Source organism: Homalodisca vitripennis, chromosome 2 (genome assembly GCF_021130785.1).
Source record: "Homalodisca vitripennis isolate AUS2020 chromosome 2, UT_GWSS_2.1, whole genome shotgun sequence".
Classification (NCBI taxonomy): domain Eukaryota; kingdom Metazoa; phylum Arthropoda; class Insecta; order Hemiptera; family Cicadellidae; genus Homalodisca; species Homalodisca vitripennis.
Genome location: NC_060208.1, coordinates 136,232,291 through 136,255,332, shown reverse-complemented (window position 1 = coordinate 136,255,332; position 23,042 = coordinate 136,232,291). Strand labels below are relative to the sequence as shown.

General features: G+C 32.5%; 1 protein-coding gene across 1 annotated transcript in view; it reads left to right on the top strand.

Annotated features, from left to right (window-relative positions):
* Positions 1-23,035, top strand: part of LOC124355818 — a 42,464-nt gene extending 19,429 nt beyond the window's left edge. The window contains exons 11-16 of the mRNA XM_046806972.1: positions 3,071-3,175; positions 6,055-6,294; positions 12,725-12,898; positions 16,496-16,622; positions 19,880-20,103; positions 22,852-23,035. Of these exons, the coding sequence (XP_046662928.1) occupies positions 3,071-3,175; positions 6,055-6,294; positions 12,725-12,898; positions 16,496-16,622; positions 19,880-20,103; positions 22,852-23,004 (1,023 nt within the window). The 3' untranslated portion in view covers positions 23,005-23,035. The remainder of the gene's footprint in view (positions 1-3,070; positions 3,176-6,054; positions 6,295-12,724; positions 12,899-16,495; positions 16,623-19,879; positions 20,104-22,851) is intronic.
* The last annotated feature ends 7 nt before the right edge of the window (positions 23,036-23,042 follow it).

The window sequence follows — 23,042 nt, the reverse complement described above, 5'->3', positions numbered from 1 at the left end:
TATTTTTAAATACAAGTTACACAATTTACTAGCTAAAAGTCTATTGTTTCTATGATTTTCGGGTTTGTATAAGGAATATTAAAAAAGATCGCCTTAAAAAACTTTAAAATGATTATCGACGAGACACGAAAATAATTTCCATAGTTGAAATTAAATGGACTGACGTAGTCAAAATTAAGTCGTAATACCATTTAGTGTGTAGTAGTATCTCACTGTTCGAGAGGACTTTAGTCCTTCAGTAGAGATTTTGAGAGTTACTAGGTAAGTGCTTTTGAGGTGGGAACATCAGAAAGTTTGTTTTGATCAAATGAAATTTCAGCACTTCTACCTTTTAATACTCGTATTTTGTTGCCACTAAGTGAGCAAAATTAAGAATTTTCAAAATTTGTATGTCTGTCTGTTTGTTTGCCTCAGGTTGCGTTAGGAACAAAATGTGCCACACATTCCAAATTTTATATATATGGAGCATTCCACAATGTTAGCAATGAATGAAATATTTTTTACAACTTTCGTTGAAATTGGTATCCATCTTTGCATTGTTACAACTTTACATAGCCTACTAGTTCTGCTTCCCGTTCGCCTAGCCCTTCAATCTTTCCAGGTTCGAAACCACACTATCTACTGTCAAATTAATGGGCTAAAATCTCCAATATCAAAACGAATGCATCGGAAACAAACTACTATGAGGTATCGTCATTAAAGATACTCTTCCTTAATCAGAAACTATAAGTTTCCAAAACCTCTCCTTCCTTACAATGTTGTCCTAATTTCGCATCAATAGAGCAGGATAGAACCATGGTTATCATAAAGAACTGGCTTCAATCTGCCATTGAATTTTCGGTATTTGCAATGAGGCTCCTCAAATATATGACATTGGTTGTTGTTTTCCATTGATCTCCTGACATGTTCTCCCAGTAGATGCACAATCACAACATTGTTATTTGCACAAACAGAAATTTCACAGCTCGCTTTGACTCTTAACTCCACACACCTAACCAGAACTTAGGTGGTTGTTAGACAGATTACTATTGTCTGGCTTGTACTTGAATGGTCAAGTTGGCTACGCCAATTTCTACACCAGGAAAAAGTTCGTTGACAATATTGAATATATATTGTATGTTAATATAGTCTTGTAAATTTCTGAATGTGTAACCAAATTATTATTAGGTGACAAAAATTATCCGAATATAACGATATTGTTTATATTTGTATTTGGTAATTTTCTAAATTCCTAAAGAGTTAAACTGTTCATAAATATAATATTAATTATGTGATTATTTAGCTTCATCATAGTAATGTTGACGATTTTAAATTGTAGTAATGTCCTAACGCTTTACACTATTTCCACTACAATATTCCTATGCTAACAGTTTGACATGATGTTGGATGTTTTAGCTAAATTTATTTCAACGTTTAAACGCTAAAATAAAATGTCTAGCTGTTTGATAATGTTTTGCAAAACTAAGCTGTAGCGGGACTGTTTTAAGTGAAAACGTGAATCACGTTGGCTGTTCTTTTAGGTTATAGGAACAATGTTTCGACAAGAAAAGCATTGATACTAGGATTCAGAATTGTCACGCTTTACTTTGTTCAGAAAAATGTTGTTTCATTACAATAAATTTATTTACCGTTATAGTTTCAAATTTGCACCCTTTAACCCTAGTGTCGGTTTTTACTATTTACTGAATCTTATATAGATTTAATGAATTAATTAAGTACTCAGTTACGCACTCAATTCCATTTTCTAAAACTGTAACTTCTCTTTTTATACTCGCACTCGTAACTGGAGTTGCCAGTGTATAAAACACCTTTTCAAGATCTTTATGATTGCAGATTTCGTTCTTTGCTGTTCAATTATAGATTTTTGATAGTTATATCCAATATAGATTAAATAAAATAACGCTCTTAGTAAAGTTAAGTTCTAAGTTTAAATATGATGATAATGTTGATTATTCATAACTTTTTACGTTCTCGCGTACATTTAAGGTTTAGATTCTCGATTGTGGATGTTCGATACGTTTGTCTAATTTATTTTAGACCAAATTCTTATAACTGTTTAATTCTAAAGATCATAATGATTTCAAATTTTCCTTGTTAATGTATTTCTGACCTGAGTAAGGTTGTGTTCGTATCAAGTATTTCCGAACAATAATATAGGCTACTGTACAAGAGGAAGACGGCAGTTTGCCATGTGTAACAACACTCTGGTGTTCTCGTTGTTTACAGTTGTAATAACAGATATTGGTGATAACATTAACAATTTCTGAAGGTGCGTGTTACATGATAGCTTCAGCATTATCTAATTTCTAAGAAAAACAGTCCTGCGACACTTTTGGTCCATGAATTAACGATGGAAATTGTCAGGCTGGCTCTGTCTTGAAGGAATCATGCTGAAGCCACTAACGTTGTTGTCCCGTCGTGCACGAATAATGCTATTCACGATAAACGTATAGCCTAATGGATATCACTTAATGCTATAGTGGATCTTACCAAATATCCAATAAGAGGGACAATAAGACTACCAATCTGCAGAAACTGCTTGAATGCAATGTGAATAAATTACAGTTCTTGTAGTTGGGATTTAATATATTTCTTCATATTTCAGATTGTTTTACAAGATACTTTTCAAAGTTACTGTCCAATTCCATTGTTATCATCTTTAAAATCTTACTGGTAAACGGACTGTAGGTCCACGTCATAAAACTGCCGGAAGCATTTCTTACCTAGTTCTTAAGGGGTGGACAGTGGGTCCACGGTCCCGGCCTGGGACCTACTGTCCGACTCACGGGTTTCTTTTGACGAGGGGTTGACAAGGGATCGTCGTACTCACACTGCAGCACTTGAATGGATGTTTAGAGATCTAAACTCTATATCTGCTAAATATTTTTCAGTACACTACATAAGACAGCTGCAGAAAGAATTAAACAAAATTATATACATAAAATAAAGTCAGGTTAGTTACGCCATTTCAAACTTAAGAATGTCTGTAACGATTATAATGGTCTTTGCTTTTACTATGTTATGAGCTTTAATATTCGTGATTAGTAAATTTGTATTGTTTATTACGCAGGTATCTCGACATGGAAACAGGGGACCAATATTCAATATTTCAAACAGCCCTTATCCTGTGGATGATACCAAGTATTGGCCTTATGGAATGAGAGATTTGACTCCAGTAAGTACGCTTGGTAATCGTTGCTAATATTGTTCATGCATTCTACTAAGTTTGATATGTTATTTCATCGAGCTAAACTTAAGGTTTGTTTATAAGAAAACTAAAAAAATGTATTTTCAGTGTATGTTTAGTCTAATGTTAGTTTAGCGGTTCATTACTGACGCTGAATAGTAATGACAATGGAAGTAATAACGCGTATAGTACAGGTGTTACAGACCACCCGGCATGATACTCCTGTGGTTGAACAGTTTGACATACACTGACGCAATAAGCTGTAACCCTAATAAATATCGTAAGGTAAACGTCTCAAAATTGTTTTTTTCACATTTAAAATATAGAGTGTACCCGAAAATGATGGCTACATGTTTGAATCTCGTAAATTTCAAATAGCAAGATGGGCCATGTAGCACACCATTTTAAATGTCTTTAAACGCTAAACAATTTGGTACAATCATTTTGAAAATATCCTGTCTTTTCCAAATGGCATATATCTGTTAGACATTTTTGAAGTTTTTCTTTTTCATTATAGTACTTTTGTATTATATTTGCGAGTGTCTAATTTTTGTATTCGAAAAAGCACAAGATAAGCTTTGAACCGTGTGACCGGGTTTGAAAGTTTTTCTTACACATCACAAATTTTGAAATTCGAAAAACTTTGGATGCTAGTGCTCAAAAATATTGAAACGAGAGCATAGGTTACGGAGCACATCTAAAAAAGATTAAATTAAAAAAGAAATTAAACTTAATTTCTCTCTCTTCTAGTATTCAAATTATTTGAAAAACTCCCGTATTTTAACAGGCTCAAAAATGTTTCTTTATACCTACTAAAATAAAAATAAAAGTTCATCAAATGTAGTGACATAAGTATAAAAGCCTTGTAATATCTTTAAAAATGCAATTTATAAAAAATAATTACATTATGATGAGCTGAAAAGTTTTATATTCGGGATATAGAGGTTTGTATTTACTCGAGATCCATTACAGCGTTTAAATGTCCTTGTACAAACCTAAACAGCTGAACAACACTGATACTTATATTATGATAAAATATGTTTTATTACACAATCATTTTATTAAGCCTTTGCCAACTGTAGCTTATTGGTAAGTTTCGTTTTTGTCTTAACATCAATATTATTTTATATCCTTTTTTAATTTCTGATAATCATGACTTGGGATATCGCTCTACGTACAAACAAGCAGCATCTGTACAATTCTGAAAAAAAAATCCTAGAACGATAAGCATATCAAAGGCTTCATTTGAAAAATTCATTTTCAAAATAAATGTATGTGCCTTATGTATCCCAAATGTATCGCAAGTAGTTTTACAACAATACACGACATAAAAAAGAAAATGGAAAACACCGTGCCTTTCTTCAATAATGGGCTTCCACAATTAGCAGGTGCACTATATGCTTCATGTCGTATAAGAAAGAAGCAGATACCTGTTTAGGTAGCATTTCTATGGAAAAGTCCACATCCCTTTATAACAAAATCATAAAAAATTGTGACTTCTTTTAGAAATGTTTGTTGCCTGGAACAATTCCAAAGGCGTTTTGTAACTGGTGAAAATCTTTCGTCTTTTATAGAATCTGTTGAGCCTTTATTGCTAAATGTTACAAATACCACCAAAAAAATGTATTTATGCCGGAATCATGTGTATAAGTGGCTTTTGCTAAAAATCATTTATGTATAGCACCGAATTTTATATTCTAGTCAAAAATTGGTTAAATACAAAATAACTTTTATGTCCTGCTCTAATGCTAGTGGCACTCATTAGCTGACAGTGTTTGTCATTGGTAAATTGTCAAATCCTAGAGATGTTTCAATTTACCGGGTTTGTATGAAAAACAAAGGAATCAACACAAACCCACTTTTCACTGAATGGTTAAACAAAAAATTGTTCCACCTGTCAAAATGTTTCTTCTTTTGTACAATATTTTTGAAAATATCGTTCTAACACTTTCATGTGAAGAACACTAACCTGCAATATGTTGTTTTTAATCTATCAAGCACAGTAGTAAACTGTTCAACAAACATATTCATGGTACTGTATAACTCTATTACAAATGTACAAAAAAGGTGATTAGCAACAAAACATACAAAAAGATGTAGAGCTAAATGACTTAAGATGAACCCTGATTGAAAATATTATGGATGATCTAAAAACCTTACACTTAATTTAGACAACTGTTTAGTCGGAGAAGAAGAAGAAATTCCAGAATGCGATAATCTACGAAATCAGGTTAGACTTACTAGGCGACAATGACAAGAACATTGTGCAGTTACTCTCGCAAATACACATATGACAAGGTTTTCGTGTTTTCACAACTACTATAACTTGTACTGAGCAAAATATTATTTTTCCGGCTAACATCTTTACACTAAAAAACTTGAGGAATATGTGTTAAGACATTATTTTTATGCCAAAAAGCTAAAGTAGATACTGAAAACGTTTTTCAACCACCAAGCATTATAAGCACATGAAACATTCTGTTCTAATCTATTTTCTCAATACGTAAATATACAGTGTGGTATTGTATTGAACGAGTTTTTTTTACTTCAATACCACTCATATATTTCAGAATCGATGATCTTCTAATCTCTGCTAACTATGCTTTTTTGGTGAACTGGCTCCTCTGATTCAAATATAGCGTTGAATTTATTATTTTATACTATAATTAATAAATACGTATTGAAAAAAGTCGTACTTTGAGTTTTAGAATATTATTTAGAAGTTTGCCTCATTAGTTATGCTATATCTTATGTGGTTGGTGAAAACATTGTAATTTTTCAGGAATACATTTTAAATTTCGTCTTTATATCTTATAAATTTATAAGGTTTATACATTTAGTTATCTTATAAGGTTTATACATTTCAGAGAGGCCGAATTCAAATGTATGATTTAGGAGTGAAAATTCGCTCACTGTACAATGGATTTTTGGATCCATTGTATTACACTGGTGATTTCTACGCTTCGAGCACTGCTATGGATCGAGTTCTCATGAGCGGTGAAGCATTTATGGCTGGACTGTACCCTCCATCAGGCTTCCAATTGTGGAACAAGAAAATCTTCTGGCAGCCAATTCCTATATACTCTAATTCTCTAGATAAAACTATTGTAAGTATACAAACATTTTAAAGGAATGTTATGTAGTTGGGATACAAACAATTTTAAAATACAGATGATATCTAAATACTATACTTTAAGCATAAATTATTCTTTAAAATGAAATTACCTCAGATGTAAGATTTCTTACACTTTTATGCTTCACGTCTACTTTATGTATAATAATATCTTGAAGTATTCATGAAACTCCGAAATAGTTAGATATATTGATGTATATATAGCGTTATTCGAACATTTATCATTTAATTTGTTGGAAACATTTTTTTATTCTCTTAGGACATGAAGCTTAGAAATTGCATCTAGTCCTATAAGAACCTTTACGATGCTTCTGGATTGACAGGATATTCTGAATGGGTAAGCTTGGGGTAGGGGCCGCCTCCTATCTAGATATATGAGGAAGAATTTAGGGCACTAATTGGAAGAAGGGGAGGCCAGCTCTGAACCAGCCTCTCCAGCCAAAGCAGATATGGGGTGGCACACCCTAATGTTGAGGCTAGCAAGAACATTTGACACTTAGGAAATCTCGACATTTGCGGTTAGTGATGTGCCGCTCCTGTACATCCATAAGGTTGCGCAGATTTAAGTGACACATCGGTTTTTGCTGTGCCCAGTATATGTTCAACTGGAAGGTATAGACCAGTCAGAAGAGATCCCTGCTGGGTCTGGAAACAATGTTACTGTGTGTGTTACTAAAAACTAATGGAGTCTGTGTGTGTGTGTGTTACTCAATCACGTACAAACTACTAGACCGGTTTTAGTGAAATGTTTCATAAACATTATTAGGGTCTCTAGTTAGCATATATACCTATTCCTATTTATCAAATCCCTCCAAGCTACCTACGCCCCACTTGTCACTAAAGGGGTATTACAGCAAGAATATCGTATTAATTCAAAGAGCCTGTTGAATATAATCAACTGTCTGCTTAAACATTTCTTTATGGCAGCATAACCGTATGATTATTTAGTTTAACTATTATTATAAATGGGTTTAAATGTTATAGTCTTAAAAGCAAACAATATAGTAAGCTTGACAGTAAAAAAATTTTATATCAATCTTTTCTAGAATCTTTGTTGAGCACAGAGTTTATTCAGATAATAAAATTAAAAGTTTTAGTACAAAATATATTTTTAACCGTACGGTTTAGTAAATACTAAGTATGCAGTGCTTGGCGTTGACGTTAAAAATATAATTCGCTCGAACCAGAAATGTTCATACACGTGCAAAGCATAAAATAATAGATATGAACAATATTTTGCTTAACATCTGAAACTGTTAATAATGAAAACTGACATGATATGTTTTAAAGCATTGATACCTCCGTTTCTAAACTAATTACAAAGAGCCCCATAATTTATTACAACGTAAGCGCGTTAACTGAAAAGCTAAGGGGACTTTAAGATTCATCCACTCTGACCTATAAATTATTCAATTAGGCCTATCACTGAAATCGCAAGATCTATTCAATAAAATATCATAGGTTAGGAGAGAAATTTGAGTTATTTGACGGATACTAATAAAAACTGTTTCACCTCTGACTTCAGGGTCCCAAAGCATTGTTATTTAAAGTTAAATATAAAATGAATCAGGAGATTGGAAATATCTTCTAGTGACTATCACATCTCTCTGGAGTGTTTACAATGTGATTTAAAAAGAATATACCCATGGTTTTCCTGTTTTCCTGCTAGTATTTTATAAAAATGCATTTTCGTTAAGTGTATTTCTTTACTTAAATAATCAAAGGAAATAAAATATATATATATATATATATATATATATATATATATATATATATATATATATATATATATAAGAAATATGTATGCAGTAGCGAGTGAGTTAGTTTTAATGTTACTTTAAAATTTAATGTTTTAGAAATCTTTAAATGGGTGCATTTTTCAGATTTTCTACAACCCGAACTGTAAAAATTATAATTTAGATCAATATAACCTAAAAAGATATATAATTCACGCACAGTGGATGTTTATTAATAATGTTGCATACTAAAATAACATTTATCGAAATACAGCTCAAATTCAAACAATTTATTTCTTAAGAACTGAATAGTGTATTAAAATGAAAGACAGTGAACGTTTCTTTTTTGAAAATCCACTTGTTTTTTAGAAATCCTGGCTGTTTGTTTCCTGAGGGTGTATCGGCCTCTACCTCATTCTGTATATTGGACGCAGTGGCTGTTCTGTAGCCCAATAACTTGCACACCATATCGGGTGTGTAAAGATTTCTCGTCTACAATCGCTTCCACAACTGTTACTCTGGAGTATTTTTAATGAGTTCCTTTGAGCTTCTTTTCTTTTGTCACTGTATTGACATAATTAATCTGTTGCTAATTATACTTGTTCAGAAGATCCACTAAAAGAAATCTTTGCAAATAAATTTGATCTAGAATGTCTGTGATACCAGTTCAGGAGATTATTTTCTATCCACATTATTGTATTTCAGTAGTACTGGACCCAAGACAATCTATACCTATCTAGTTGTTTGTCTGTCCGCACGATCTCTCGGTAACGAAATGATCTGCAATGATCGAGTTCGATGATGGTCCATGTACCTTCACGTAATTTGACTTTCGCAGCCTACCTCTACAACAAATTGAGCTATGGACTTGAAATGTTGTATATTTAGGAACCACTAAGACGGTTAGCACTATTCCTCTGTTTACTGTTTGTCTGTCAGTCTGTCTGATTTCCACATAATATCTCGAGATCGAACTGAGCTATGGACTTGAAGTGTTGTATATTTTGGAACCACTAAGACGGTTAGCACTATTCCTCTGTTTACTGTTTGTCTGTCAGTCTGTCTGATTTCCACATAATATCTCGAGATCGAACTGAGCTATGGACTTGAAATGTTGTATATTTAGGAACCACTAAGACGGTTAGCACTATTCCTCTGTTTACTGTTTGTCTGTCAGTCTGTCTGATTTCCACATAATATCTCGAGATCGAACTGAGCTATGGACTTGAAATGTTGTATATTTTGGAACCACTAAGACGGTTAGCACTATTCCTCTCTTTACTGTTTGTCTGTCAGTCTGTCTGATTTCCACATAATATCTCGAGATCGAACTGAGCTATGGACTTGAAATGTTGTATATTTTGGAACCACTAAGACGGTTAGCACTATTCCTCTGTTTACTGTTTGTCTGTCAGTCTGTCTGATTTCCACATAATATCTCGAGATCGAACTGAGCTATGGACTTGAAATGTTGTATATTTTGGAACCACTAAGACGGTTAGCACTATTCCTCTGTTTACTGTTTGTCTGTCAGTCTGTCTGATTTCCACATAATATCTCGAGATCGAACTGAGCTATGGACTTGAAATGTTGTATATTTTGGAACCACTAAGACGGTTAGCACTATTCCTCTGTTTACTGTTTGTCTGTCAGTCTGTCTGATTTCCACATAATATCTCGAGATCGAACTGAGCTATGGACTTGAAATGTTGTATATTTAGGAACCACTAAGACGGTTAGCACTATTCCTCTGTTTACTGTTTGTCTGTCAGTCTGTCTGATTTCCACATAATATCTCGAGATCGAACTGAGCTATGGACTTGAAATGTTGTATATTTTGGAACCACTAAGACGGTTAGCACTATTCCTCTGTTTACTGTTTGTCTGTCAGTCTGTCTGATTTCCACATAATATCTCGAGATCGAACTGAGCTATGGACTTGAAATGTTGTATATTTTGGAACCACTAAGACGGTTAGCACTATTCCTCTGTTTACTGTTTGTCTGTCAGTCTGTCTGATTTCCACATAATATCTCGAGATCGAACTGAGCTATGGACTTGAAATGTTGTATATTTTGGAACCACTAAGACGGTTAGCACTATTCCTCTGTTTACTGTTTGTCTGTCAGTCTGTCTGATTTCCACATAATATCTCGAGATCGAACTGAGCTATGGACTTGAAATGTTGTATATTTTGGAACCACTAAGACGGTTAGCACTATTCCTCTGTTTACTGTTTGTCTGTCAGTCTGTCTGATTTCCACATAATATCTCGAGATCGAACTGAGCTATGGACTTGAAATGTTGTATATTTTGGAACCACTAAGACGGTTAGCACTATTCCTCTGTTTACTGTTTGTCTGTCAGTCTGTCTGATTTCCACATAATATCTCGAGATCGAACTGAGCTATGGACTTGAAATGTTGTATATTTTGGAACCACTAAGACGGTTAGCACTATTCCTCTGTTTACTGTTTGTCTGTCAGTCTGTCTGATTTCCACATAATATCTCGAGATCGAACTGAGCTATGGACTTGAAATGTTGTATATTTTGGAACCACTAAGACGGTTAGCACTATTCCTCTGTTTACTGTTTGTCTGTCAGTCTGTCTGATTTCCACATAATATCTCGAGATCGAACTGAGCTATGGACTTGAAATGTTGTATATTTTGGAACCACTAAGACGGTTAGCACTATTCCTCTGTTTACTGTTTGTCTGTCAGTCTGTCTGATTTCCACATAATATCTCGAGATCGAACTGAGCTATGGACTTGAAATGTTGTATATTTTGGAACCACTAAGACGGTTAGCACTATTCCTCTGTTTACTGTTTGTCTGTCAGTCTGTCTGATTTCCACATAATATCTCGAGATCGAACTGAGCTATGGACTTGAAATGTTGTATATTTTGGAACCACTAAGACGGTTAGCACTATTCCTCTGTTTACTGTTTGTCTGTCAGTCTGTCTGATTTCCACATAATATCTCGAGATCGAACTGAGCTATGGACTTGAAATGTTGTATATTTTGGAACCACTAAGACGGTTAGCACTATTCCTCTGTTTACTGTTTGTCTGTCAGTCTGTCTGATTTCCACATAATATCTCGAGATCGAACCGAGCTATGGACTTGAAATGTTGTATATTTTGGAACCACTAAGACGGTTAGCACTATTCCTCTGTTTACTGTTTGTCTGTCAGTCTGTCTGATTTCCACATAATATCTCGAGATCGAACTGAGCTATGGACTTGAAATGTTGTATATTTTGGAACCACTAAGACGGTTAGCACTATTCCTCTGTTTACTGTTTGTCTGTCAGTCTGTCTGATTTCCACATAATATCTCGAGATCGAACTGAGCTATGGACTTAAAATATTTTGTAATGAAAATGCACGTCCGCCCATGCGGTTTAGCTGGGTATTGCCGATGCCTGTAACTCAATAGGGATATCCCGGGAGGAAAATTGAGTTATGAATTTGACATTTTGCATATATATTTACTAAGAATCTGACAGGGGCTTTTTACAATCGTGTTGTTATCGGTTTGTATGTCTATCCTCCGTGTGATAACCTTTGATAGAAAGGTCCTTGAGTTTTGATACTTGAAATATATGTTCCACCTGGTCTTAATTTTACTTTGATCTTATGGATAATATGATGGCAACGAGAAATCGTAGAAAAAACTAATTTCTATGCAAACAGAGTAAAAGCTCACATAGGATCGTCCAAAAATCAGTGGCCACTCCTGTAATTTCTAGACGGTTTGACTAATAGAAATAAAAATTTGGACCCAGTAATTGTCCCCTGGCCCGGACTGAAAGAAATCTGTAAACTTACGGTATTAGCTGCATCAATAGTCATGTTAAGCTCATTACACCCATGGTCCGCATTGTTAGGCTCTGTTAGCGTTTTTGTTTCTTCCATCTACACGAGAACAAAAATACTTCAAATTATCGTATTGTCCCGGAAACCAGGAAAAAATGAAGTCACATTTTATAGAGTGGCTTATTTTCCTACTTATTATTTATTTAATATACAGTGATAGTAATAATTTTAACAGCTTTTTAAATTGTGATAGCTGCAAATTCTAAGGCATTACACGGAACAATTTGAGACCGATACTCGTAAATAAATGTTTTGGTTTAAAAAATGCTGTAGTTATAATTTGATGGTCCAAATTGTAGAAATATTAAGTATTGCAAAATGTATGATAAATAGAAAATGTTGTTCAGTATGTAATAAAAATTGTTGTATTCAAATGTAGTTACAATGCAAGATCCATAATTTATTCTTTACATAAAAGATTATGTAATAATAATGTACTAAATTTGAACATAATAATTACTGAATCGATAATCCTAGTAACAGTTTTACCTCAAATTTCATATATGTTGCACTTAAGCATTTACTTTGTTTTTTTTTTTTTAGCAAATCACATTCATTCAATAATATAAATAAACCTTTTTTGTATTTATGATAGATTTTTGTGTCTACTATTACCATTGCAATTCATACGTAATGAGCTCTGGTAAATGCATGGCAACTAAAGTATTAAATTTTAAGAAAGATTAACTCTAGAAAATTATGAAACATTACTTTACTAACACTGAAGTTTGAGGGGAAACTTGTAAAAGTTTTATAATTATGAATGTGTTGTTTAAATTTGTAGGAACTGGAGTCTTGTCCCAGATTCTTGGAAGAGCGAGAGAAATACTCACAGATATTTGGAGAAACATATTCAGCAAATGTGTCATCCATAGTGAGATACATTAACAACCAAACTGGACTCAACCTTACTAGGTTCGACGGCTTCAGTATGGAGTGGGACATGCTTATCTGTGCGGTAATTTGTACTTCAATTGTTTGAATAATTAAACATTGTTAGTACGTAATTAAATTAACACCAAAACAAACTTCACGTTTCAGTGTAGTTGTTATAAATTTTGTATTAACATTTTTACTACCAATATTTGTTATATTTACAATTGATTGTATTCGTGTACGAAGCAAAAAATCATTTCTTCTAAGCTTCAAATTTTACTTATACAGTAAAGGTTGATGAACAAAATCATGGAATCACTAAAATTAGAAATATAAAAATAGGGTCGTTGAAACAAAGATTCAGAGAGTAAAAAGGGAGACCTCTTCATTTCGTCGGGATTCGAACCCGGACCTCTCATTTTGTGGGAAAGAATCTCACAAAAAATTACATCAGAGCCTTTACTTTTTGTTCATAAACTTTTTTGTAGTGTTTGGTTATTTTTTTGTTATTGCCTCATATACACTTTTAATTAATACACAATTAAAGAAAATTAATAATAATTGTCTCTAAAAACTATTATTTAGATGATTATGCAATAGTAATAAATATAATATTATTATTGAGACTATTCATTATTTTAGCAATAGGGATACGCTGAAATTATGTGATGTAAAAAACAAAATATCAATCAAGTAAAAAAATAAAACAAAATGAATTTTATTACATTAGTTTGAACAATGTTTTACTCATTAGTACATATAAATAAAATATACTTTCGTAAGGATTGTATATGAGTTGTAGTTCTTATTATTTTCTAAGTATATCTTATATTTAACAGGCACCAGTTACTGCACACGCAGTTTTTTTTCACGTGGCAAACATGGATCGTCAGTTTCAGTTCTCTCCCAGCGCAGCGCCAGTCTGTTATCTACTTTGTTTGAGTTCACATCGTGTCTTATAATTACAGTTGTCTTTTTGTTTGTGTTCAACATTTAGATATTTTTATTTCCATCTTATTACCGTTATGTCTCTTACAAAACTAACCAAAAAGAGAAAAATAAAATATAAATAAGTTCATAGTTTTTATCGAACAATAGACAGTACAATATTTTTTTTATCGAGAGTAAAGGATAAAATCTTTGTTTTATTTGTAAGGAAAGTGTCGCAGTATTTAAAGAATCCAATTTAAAGAGCCATTATTATTGACAACATGGGGAGAAGTATTCTCTTGTAAAAGTGGTGAAGCTCGAGAGGCCAAAGTGAAGAAGTTACTGAAGAAGAAATTGACGTCACAACGAACTATTTGTAAAAAGAAGGCAAGTGAGTGCTATACTGCTGTGTGAGCTAGTTACCGCGTTGTCAAACTAATAGCTAAGGGGGCTAAGGCGTGCAGTGATGTAGAGTTTGTTAAAATCTGGGTAAAGTCTATTGTCGAAGAAATGTACCCAGAGAAACGATATATTATTGAAACTATTAGTTTGTCTGCCAAAACTATGACAAGAAGAATTGAGGATATTGGGGAAGAACTACAGTATTGTCCCAAGCACAGCTGTAAGACGTTTATATATTATCCTCTTGCCATGGACGAGATCACTGACATAAATTATATAGCTCAAATCCTCATTTTTATTAGATGAATTGACGATAATCTAACTCATAAATGAAGAACTGGCAGCTCTTCGAAGTCTAAACGAAACATTAGATTTTTTTATTAAAATAGTATGATTTATTTGAAAAGGTGTTTAAAGATCAAAATCTAGACTAAGCCAAATTGAAAAGCGTGACAACTGATTGTGCTCGGAATATGATTGGGAATAAAAGAGGACTTGGGAAAATGCAAGAAGAAGTTTTAAAGTGACAGGCTGACCCCCGCTTTCCTTTCATTGTATCATCCACCAAAAAGTCCCTTCCAGCAAAAGTTTTAAATTGAGAAAATATGATAAATTCAGTTGTAAAAACTGTAAACTACAATAGAAGTAATACACTTAACCAACGCTGGCTGTACCTCGGAAGAGCCTTGGAAGGGGGCTTTTTACTTGCTTTCCGAAATTGAGACATTTTTAGCTGGGTAAGTAAGACGTTGGAAGAACTTTCAAATTTACAATGGATATGCGATTTGGTCTTTTTAGTCGAAATGACACGTCATTTAAACGACCTTAACTTAAAGCTGCACGATGCTGGACAATTTGTAAGTGATATATACATCTTTGTGGAAGCACTTGAAAATAAATTGAAACTTTCAAAATGAGCATAAAGAACAAAACGTTTGCTCACTTTCCAGCTTGTAAGATTCTTAAGGTCGAACTTAGAGAGAAGGGAATTGATAAATGTTTTCAAGCAATTGAACTCATAGAGAACGAGTTTTGCATGAGGTCTTGTGAATTTGATTGTTTTTAAATAAAATGTGATTTTTCCAAAATACTTTTGAAGTAGATGTACTTAACGTAACAAAACATTTGCAAATGGAAGTTATAAAGCTACAAGCTACTGACACACTGGTAGACTCGTTCAATAATAACAATTCTACGTTATTTTATGCGAGTCTTCCAGAGTGCTTCACACAACCGAAAACGTTTGCAGCAGGTATATTCACAATATTCGGTAGTACCTACTTATGCGAGAAGACTTTTTCGCATATTAAACATATGAAGTCGGCGTCTCGCTCGAAAATTACTGATGGACATTTACACCAACTTCTAAGAACTATTGTCACTAACAAAAGGGTTTATATAAGGTTGGCGTCTAAGATGCAAGCCCAGTTATCCCATTGAGGATAATTGGAATATTTCAACAATACTTATCTAATTGTTTCTTATGTTAATTTTTGAAACGAAATAATACTTTTTTTAACTAAAAGGCTTGTTTAATTAGTATTCAAGATGTACTAGATTGACATATTGTCAATATTGATATAAGTTAGAATTAGTATATTTACACAATGATTAATGCATTAACATGTTTATAAATAAAACAGTATTTATTTAAAATAGTAGGCTTAGCTCTGAACAGAATAATAACGAATAGAATGCATGTGTATTGACCGGCTCGTGCTCAAAGTTGTATTAGTCATGGCTTCCTAAACTTGCAGTAGTCCAAACGGCAGGTAGCAGATTGGATGGGTTGCCTATGTTCTCAGACAGCATAACTTTTACTTCGCGCGCCGAACTTTCTCCTCTCCCCCGTTCAGACGAACCAGCATATTGGAAGCCTTTTTGGCCATGCTATGTTGAAGATGCGGCCATAGGTACAGATTTCTTTCTACATATCTGCTACAATAGCATATATATTTTCTTGTTCCTTTATATTTTAAAAGCATTGATTTTACATATGCCGTGAATAGTGACCCATATAATTCTATGATAAATACAGTAGGCTATTTAAAAACTTTAATGTAATGTTTCATTAAAAGTAAAACAACAAAATTGAAAATATACTTTGTTATTGCACTGGCAGTTAAAATTAAAGTATAGTGCATCGATTATGCAAATATTTTGAAATATTTAGAATTTGTTAATGAGGATTACTGGTTAAATATACCAGTATAGGTTTTGTAATGCCTCCATACTTCTTATGATTCATTCTTCTTATTATGTACATTCTTTTAGAACTACATTTTACTTACGTATTAGAACAAAATTCTAGTAGTAGCATATATAATCAATTCATTCCTTGTTACAGGATTCTGAAGGCTACGCTTTACCAGACTGGACAAAAAAAGTATATCCTGAGCCAATGACCAACTTAGCAGGCAAATTATACATTGCTTACTTTGCAGCCTCAGATATTATGGTCAGACTTTTAATAGGTATAATAAAATACTGTCCTCTGTAAAGTTCACTTTTTATCCAATTTCTTGCTTTCATTGTCCAACTAATAACATCTTTATTTCTCAACACAATATCATCTATACTGATACAATGCAATCTCTATTTACCTTTCTCTTTATGCTCAAGCATTCAAAATCGTCTGCACTAAATGAGGTAAAATGATGAACATATGATGCTTTTGTGCCTCTTCTCTTACTTATCACTTAGTTTATGTTGAGTGTATAACATTAAAAGTTGATTTTGTGGGTTTAAAGATGATTCCTTCCCTTATGCAATGTAAACATAGAGACAGAATAAAAAAATAAATAAAATGTATCAGGATAACATCAAAATGAGACAAAAATAACACTAATCAAACAAATGATCTATTATCTTATTTCAAATGACAGTAAAAATCCAGCTCATAAAAGTCTAAAGAAAACGGAATGTATGTAGAACAACTCACATAATCATTAAATGGTATTATCTATTATGTAATGCATCAGATAAAATATATTGATGGGATAAATTAATAGACAATTGTTTTTAGTTACCAAATGTAAATTTTGACTTCCCACCAAACTACCCCATTCCATAGGGAGATGTTGAAATTTTCCAAACATAAAGAAACCCCTCATTGGTTGTATATACATTTCTTGATATAAACCTCTTTAACTCGTTTATAAAAACATGGAGGGGTGGGATGTACTCTATAAATTAATTCTCCACATATAGCTATTTACTGTATCTTCAATATAAAGAGTAATTGGCTATCTTTAGTAATAATTGAGGGAATCTCAAATAGTTTTGATAGTGTTATTTATCACTTTGGAAAACAGTTGAGGTATCACATACTGAAAGTTATGAAAGTAAATCACAGTAAATGTAATAGCCTCTACTTAAAAGACATTTGAATGTTTTAAATTTGTATTTGAAGTTAAACAGAAAAAGATAGTATTGCAAACTATTTTGTATTACCATACATATAGGGACTGTCACTCTATTTTTGTGATTTAATTCCCTGTACTTGTTATGTCTTTTTAAAATTTGGTAACAAATTTTGAAATAAATTTATATTTATTCTTTTGTGTTAACCACTTTTATAAACTTTTCTAGAACATGACTATTGAAGCGTAGTTCAAAAAAATCCTCAAGAAAAAGTAGAAATACAAATTACTTTGGGTAAATTTTAAAAATTTCCAACATGATTTCCTTTAAGTTCTTTACACTTTTCTAAATGCTTCTCCAATTTCTTTAACCATCCGAAAAGTTGCATTTCATTCCATTGTGTTATATTCCATTCTTAAAAGTGGATTTCCACAATATTTTGTCAACGATTTCAAATTTGTTTGTCACAACGGAAGCACAAGAAATACCCACATCGTCTATGCTGCAGATGCCATAGAGCAGCAATATTAAATAAATCCTTCATTGTTACCCCATTTAGAGCTTGGAATTCCTTTCCAGATAGCACTAAAGACTTGGAAAGTCAGTCACGGTTCAATTCAGCTTTGAAAAACTCTTCTTAGATCGAGTGACTATGGCTGCTGAGATCTATATCGTGGACATGGGTGTAAGCGGGTGGAATGAATAACTGAGTGAATGGGTTTCAAAATATATTTTCTTTGTTATGCAATATATGTTATTATGCAGAGTAATATTAGTTTTCTTATAATTTAAAATGTTACAAACAGATTTACGTTGATACATTTTTGTTACTGGAGTGATCTAATTGTTTAGTAGTTGGATTTTGTTGAGGTTAAATGTAAGAAAGGGTCATGTGGCCCTAATTACGCCTCTGTACTCATGTACGAGTAGAAAATTAAGATATGAGATGACTATGACTACAACTGTTTCAGAAGGTTCTCAAAATAGATATCTGTTTGAGAAACGTTTTCTTTGATGTGAATCATCCACAAAACCATTTTTCACTTTTGGAAATTAAAAAAGTTACGTGGGACAAAATCTAGTTGGTTATGGTGAATGAGGTGATAAATCAAACTTCAATTCCACAATTTTAGCTATTGAAACTGCACTAGTGTGCAAATATGGATTGTCATGAACAAGGGAAACCTTTTTCTTGTTCAAACATGGACCTCTTTAATTTCTTGGCTCAACCAAGAATATACAACAACCAGTATAAAATATACCCTATAATTTAATTTTTTTCTGTTTCCAAGTAATTAATGTTAGTTATTATATGCGTATTCTACAACCATCGCCATCACATTACCTGCCAATTTATCTGTCTTTGCCTTCTTGAAAATCCATTCACCTTAAAAAATCCTACCGTTTTGGTTTTTCTTTGCATTTGGAGAATGTATCAATGCAGAAACTCATGTCATGGTGATAAGAATGTTCACTCTGATGGAAAGGAATCAAAAACAGCCTCAAAATCACAAGCTTGTGTTCATTATTCTCTAAACTCAAACATTGCATTCATTTTGCAAAGATTTTTTCATAGCCAATATTTCATACAAAATTAACAAAAACTATTATGCAGACTTTGATTTGTTAATCACTAAAAACCATATTGTAGGTTTTCTCAATCATTTCATATTTTCATGGGTTGTCACTTTCACTGAATGTCCAGAATGTTGTTCATCTTCCGTGGATGTACAACCATGTTTAACACATTGACTGCAGTAGATGAACATTACTACTACACCCACTGTCCTAAAGTCGATACATGACTGGAGTCGCAGTAAAGGTGTTAAACTCACTTACCCAATTATAAACATTTGCAAATACAGGAGCTGATGTATCTAACTCAGCTTTCATCTCGAACCCTTTAAACAATTGCTAAGCTTTTTTTAGAACTGTTTAAACTTTCTCAAAAGTCACTTTTTCATTTTTTACTCAACAAAAGTTTGCTGCCTTAATTGACTAAATGAAACCACAAGCAGGATATAGCTGAATCTTGGGTTTTTAAGTAGAATTATTGACCCTCTCATATAATTTGATTGTGATTAAAGGATTAGTGATTGACAATGTTATCTTTTAGTTACTCAAGTCATGGTCATTAAGAAGATAATATATCAATGAATTTATGGAAAATGTTACATTTTAACTTGAGCATTACAAATAAGGGTATTTCCTTTTTTATACAAAAAAATGGAGAGGTTAAGAAAAAAAATAAAAATGTAAGAATAATTTAAATAATTAAAAGCTATAAAAACAATTGAATATTGTATACTTTTATTTAAGTTTAAGAGTTTTAGCATGTTTGCAACAATTAAAAAATATCTCGTTTCAGGACCTTTCTTTGGAGAGATGTTACAAGTACTGGAAAGCAAAGTGCATGGAACACTGACTCCTGACCGCAAGATGTATTTCTATTCGGGTCATGACACATCTCTCATGACTCTACAACTAGTTCTGGGAATCCCCCAAGATGAAATGATTTCCATTGTCAAACCTGGATCTGGCATGATTTTTGAACTTCACCAGGATTCAAAGTCTAATGATTATTACATCCAAGTTAGTATTTCAATTTATCAGAACTTGCTATATAACTAGTAAAGCTAAAAATTCTAGAATTTAGTTACTATCATAAATAAAATCTGGTGATAAAGAATAAGATAGTGTTGAATATTGCAAAAATAAATCCAGGCCCTACTACAAGTTAAGAGATCTTAAATTACTTTATCATAATACTAAGCTACTAAAGTTTTGATAAATAACCTAATAAATTCTTAAGATAATAATAAATTAGGAGTGATGACCACACTTTAGTAATTTAAAGATAACACAAAAGACAATCAGTAACACTTTTTACCCTAACCTTCCTAACACTTTTTAATGGCAAACCGTTATTGCGGACCAGGTAGTAAGTGTAATCAAATTTCTCCAACTCCAAAAGTACGGATTTATATTATTGGATTAGTGTTCAGTAAAAAAAAAAAAAAAAAAAAAAAAAAAAAAAAAAAAAAAAAAAAAAAAACTATTCATATTATCAAAGAACCATTAGCATTTATTCTTAGCAAATGTTTCGAGTTTGGTTACTTTCCTAAGTTGCTTAAAACCTCCAAAATTGTTCCAGTTTATAAGAAGGGCGATAGGCTATTGCCTCAAAATTATCGACCCATATCCATCTAATCTAATTAGGTCTTACTTAAGTAATAGAAAGCAATATGTTTCAATTGGGGGTAATAATGCTTCTGTAAAACCAGTGAAAATGAGCGTCCCCCAAGACTCAGTACTTGGCCCCATTTTCTTTACTATTATAATAAATGATCTACCAAATAATTTGAATGTTAGTTCAGTAGTCTACGCAGACGACACTTCTCTTTTTGCAAGTAATAAAAGCCTCCCTTATTTACTCACTATAATGAAACAAGCTGAAAAAGAAGCTTTAAAATGGTTTTCCTCTAACAAATTGCTATGTAACCAAGAAAAAACTCAAAACATTATTCTTAGCTTATTCAATAACACTCAAGATGTCCAATCCGCAAAATTACTTGGTATTCACATGATTCTAAACTAAACTGGTCCCATCACATTAATAACTTATGCAGTAGGCTCTCACGAGTAAATTATCTTTTTTGGAAACTAAAAGATGTTGTTTCTATTGAATACTTGAGGACAGCATACTTTGGTTTATTCCAGTCTCATAATTCTTATGGATTAATACTTTGGGGTCATTCTTCCCACGTTAAAGATATTTTGATAATACAAAAGAGGGTTTTATGAACAATCTGTAGAGCTGAATTCTTAGAACACTGTAAACTCACAAAATTCTCACAATTATAAACCTATACATCTTCCATCTATTATTATATGTAAAAACTAATCTGCACTCATTCACATTTAGACAAGATTTACATTCTTATAATACTAGAAATCGTGATAAGCTTGATATACCCCAGCACAGGCTGGCCAAAACAGGTTCGTCTCACATGGTAAACAGCATTGTTTTCTTTAATAAATGTAATTTAACAGCTTGGACTGCCTCAACTGGGGTGTTTAAGAGTAAGGTATTACATTGGTTACAACAAAATCCATTTTATAATCTAGAGGATTTTCTAAATCATGATATGGATGTAGAATTTTGATTCTGAATAACTAAATAGTGCCAGAGTAGTAATTAAACTCATACATTGTAAAAACACAATTATAAAATTGTACTGTAAACTTTACATGTCTAATTTTTAAATTATTTTCTCTATTACGTCTATTATTATTACGCCTATTTCATTATATGTAAAATGTGATCAATAGCAATAAAAATTATGATTATGAATCAATCAGGATGTAAAATTGAAAAAAGAAAGTTGTAGTGACAAATAATCAAACTAATGAATAACACCGATAAACCAATAAAAACCAACAGACTGACCCTTTTTCAATAAGGATTGATATTGAGGTTACTACTAAATGAGGTTACTATTGAAATGTTTTCTTACTAAAGAATAACTAAAAAGTATTCTCCTATAATTTATATTTTGCAAGCCTTTAATCAAGTAGGAAAAGAATTGAACGCTTTCATTTATTGTCTTTCAAAAAAACTCAAAGTCTTGAAATAAAAATCTTACATCTAATCCTTTTTTAATACAGTTTACTTTGAAATCATAATGCAACAGTTCAAGAAACTAAACTTCTTTTACTAACAAACATACTTAATATTGTGTAGTTTTAATATGTTGTAAGTTGGTAATTTGACATTAGTAGGTCATTACTACAAATGATAGTATATTCAAATTATAACTAATAATTTGGAAAGAGATGAAAATGAAGAAAGCCTTGTTTATTCGGCTGGGAAGGAAAGTAACCTGAAGCCAACACATTTAATTCAAACATTTCCTCACAGTCAAATATAGTATATTGATGTATGGTCCTTTGGTGCATTTAAAATAAACCACTGTTTCCAACCAAGGACGTATCCAGAAAGGGTGTTCAAGGGGCCCGGACCCCCCAAATGTTTAATTGTTCCAATTACTTTTTTAGTAAGTGATTATTATTATTTGAATAATTCGATATTACTGACATGTTCTGCTAAAAGATTGTTCTTAACTTAGATACGGGTCAAGAACTTTTTAAGGATCAAAATGGGACATAACTTTCTGTCCACTTTGGGTAAATATCAGTTGTCTTGATCTCCCCCCCAATTTTTTCCTGGCTACGTACTTGTTTCCAACTGATATTGTTGTTGTTTTTGAAGGTAAATGGTAGAGATGTCTCTCAATAGTCATAAATTTACCTCTCAAGTCATTGTTCATTTCATTTCAGGTGCTGTATATAGATGGCAGTTCACCAGACTTGAAGCCTGTGCTCCTAGACATCCCTAATTGTGGAAGTATTTGCAGTTTCAACCAGTTCATCAACATCACCCACAAGTTTGCCAATGTTACCAATTACGAGCAAGAGTGCCAACTTAATTAACAGCAAATGAATAATAACAAGAAATGAGGTCTAAAGAT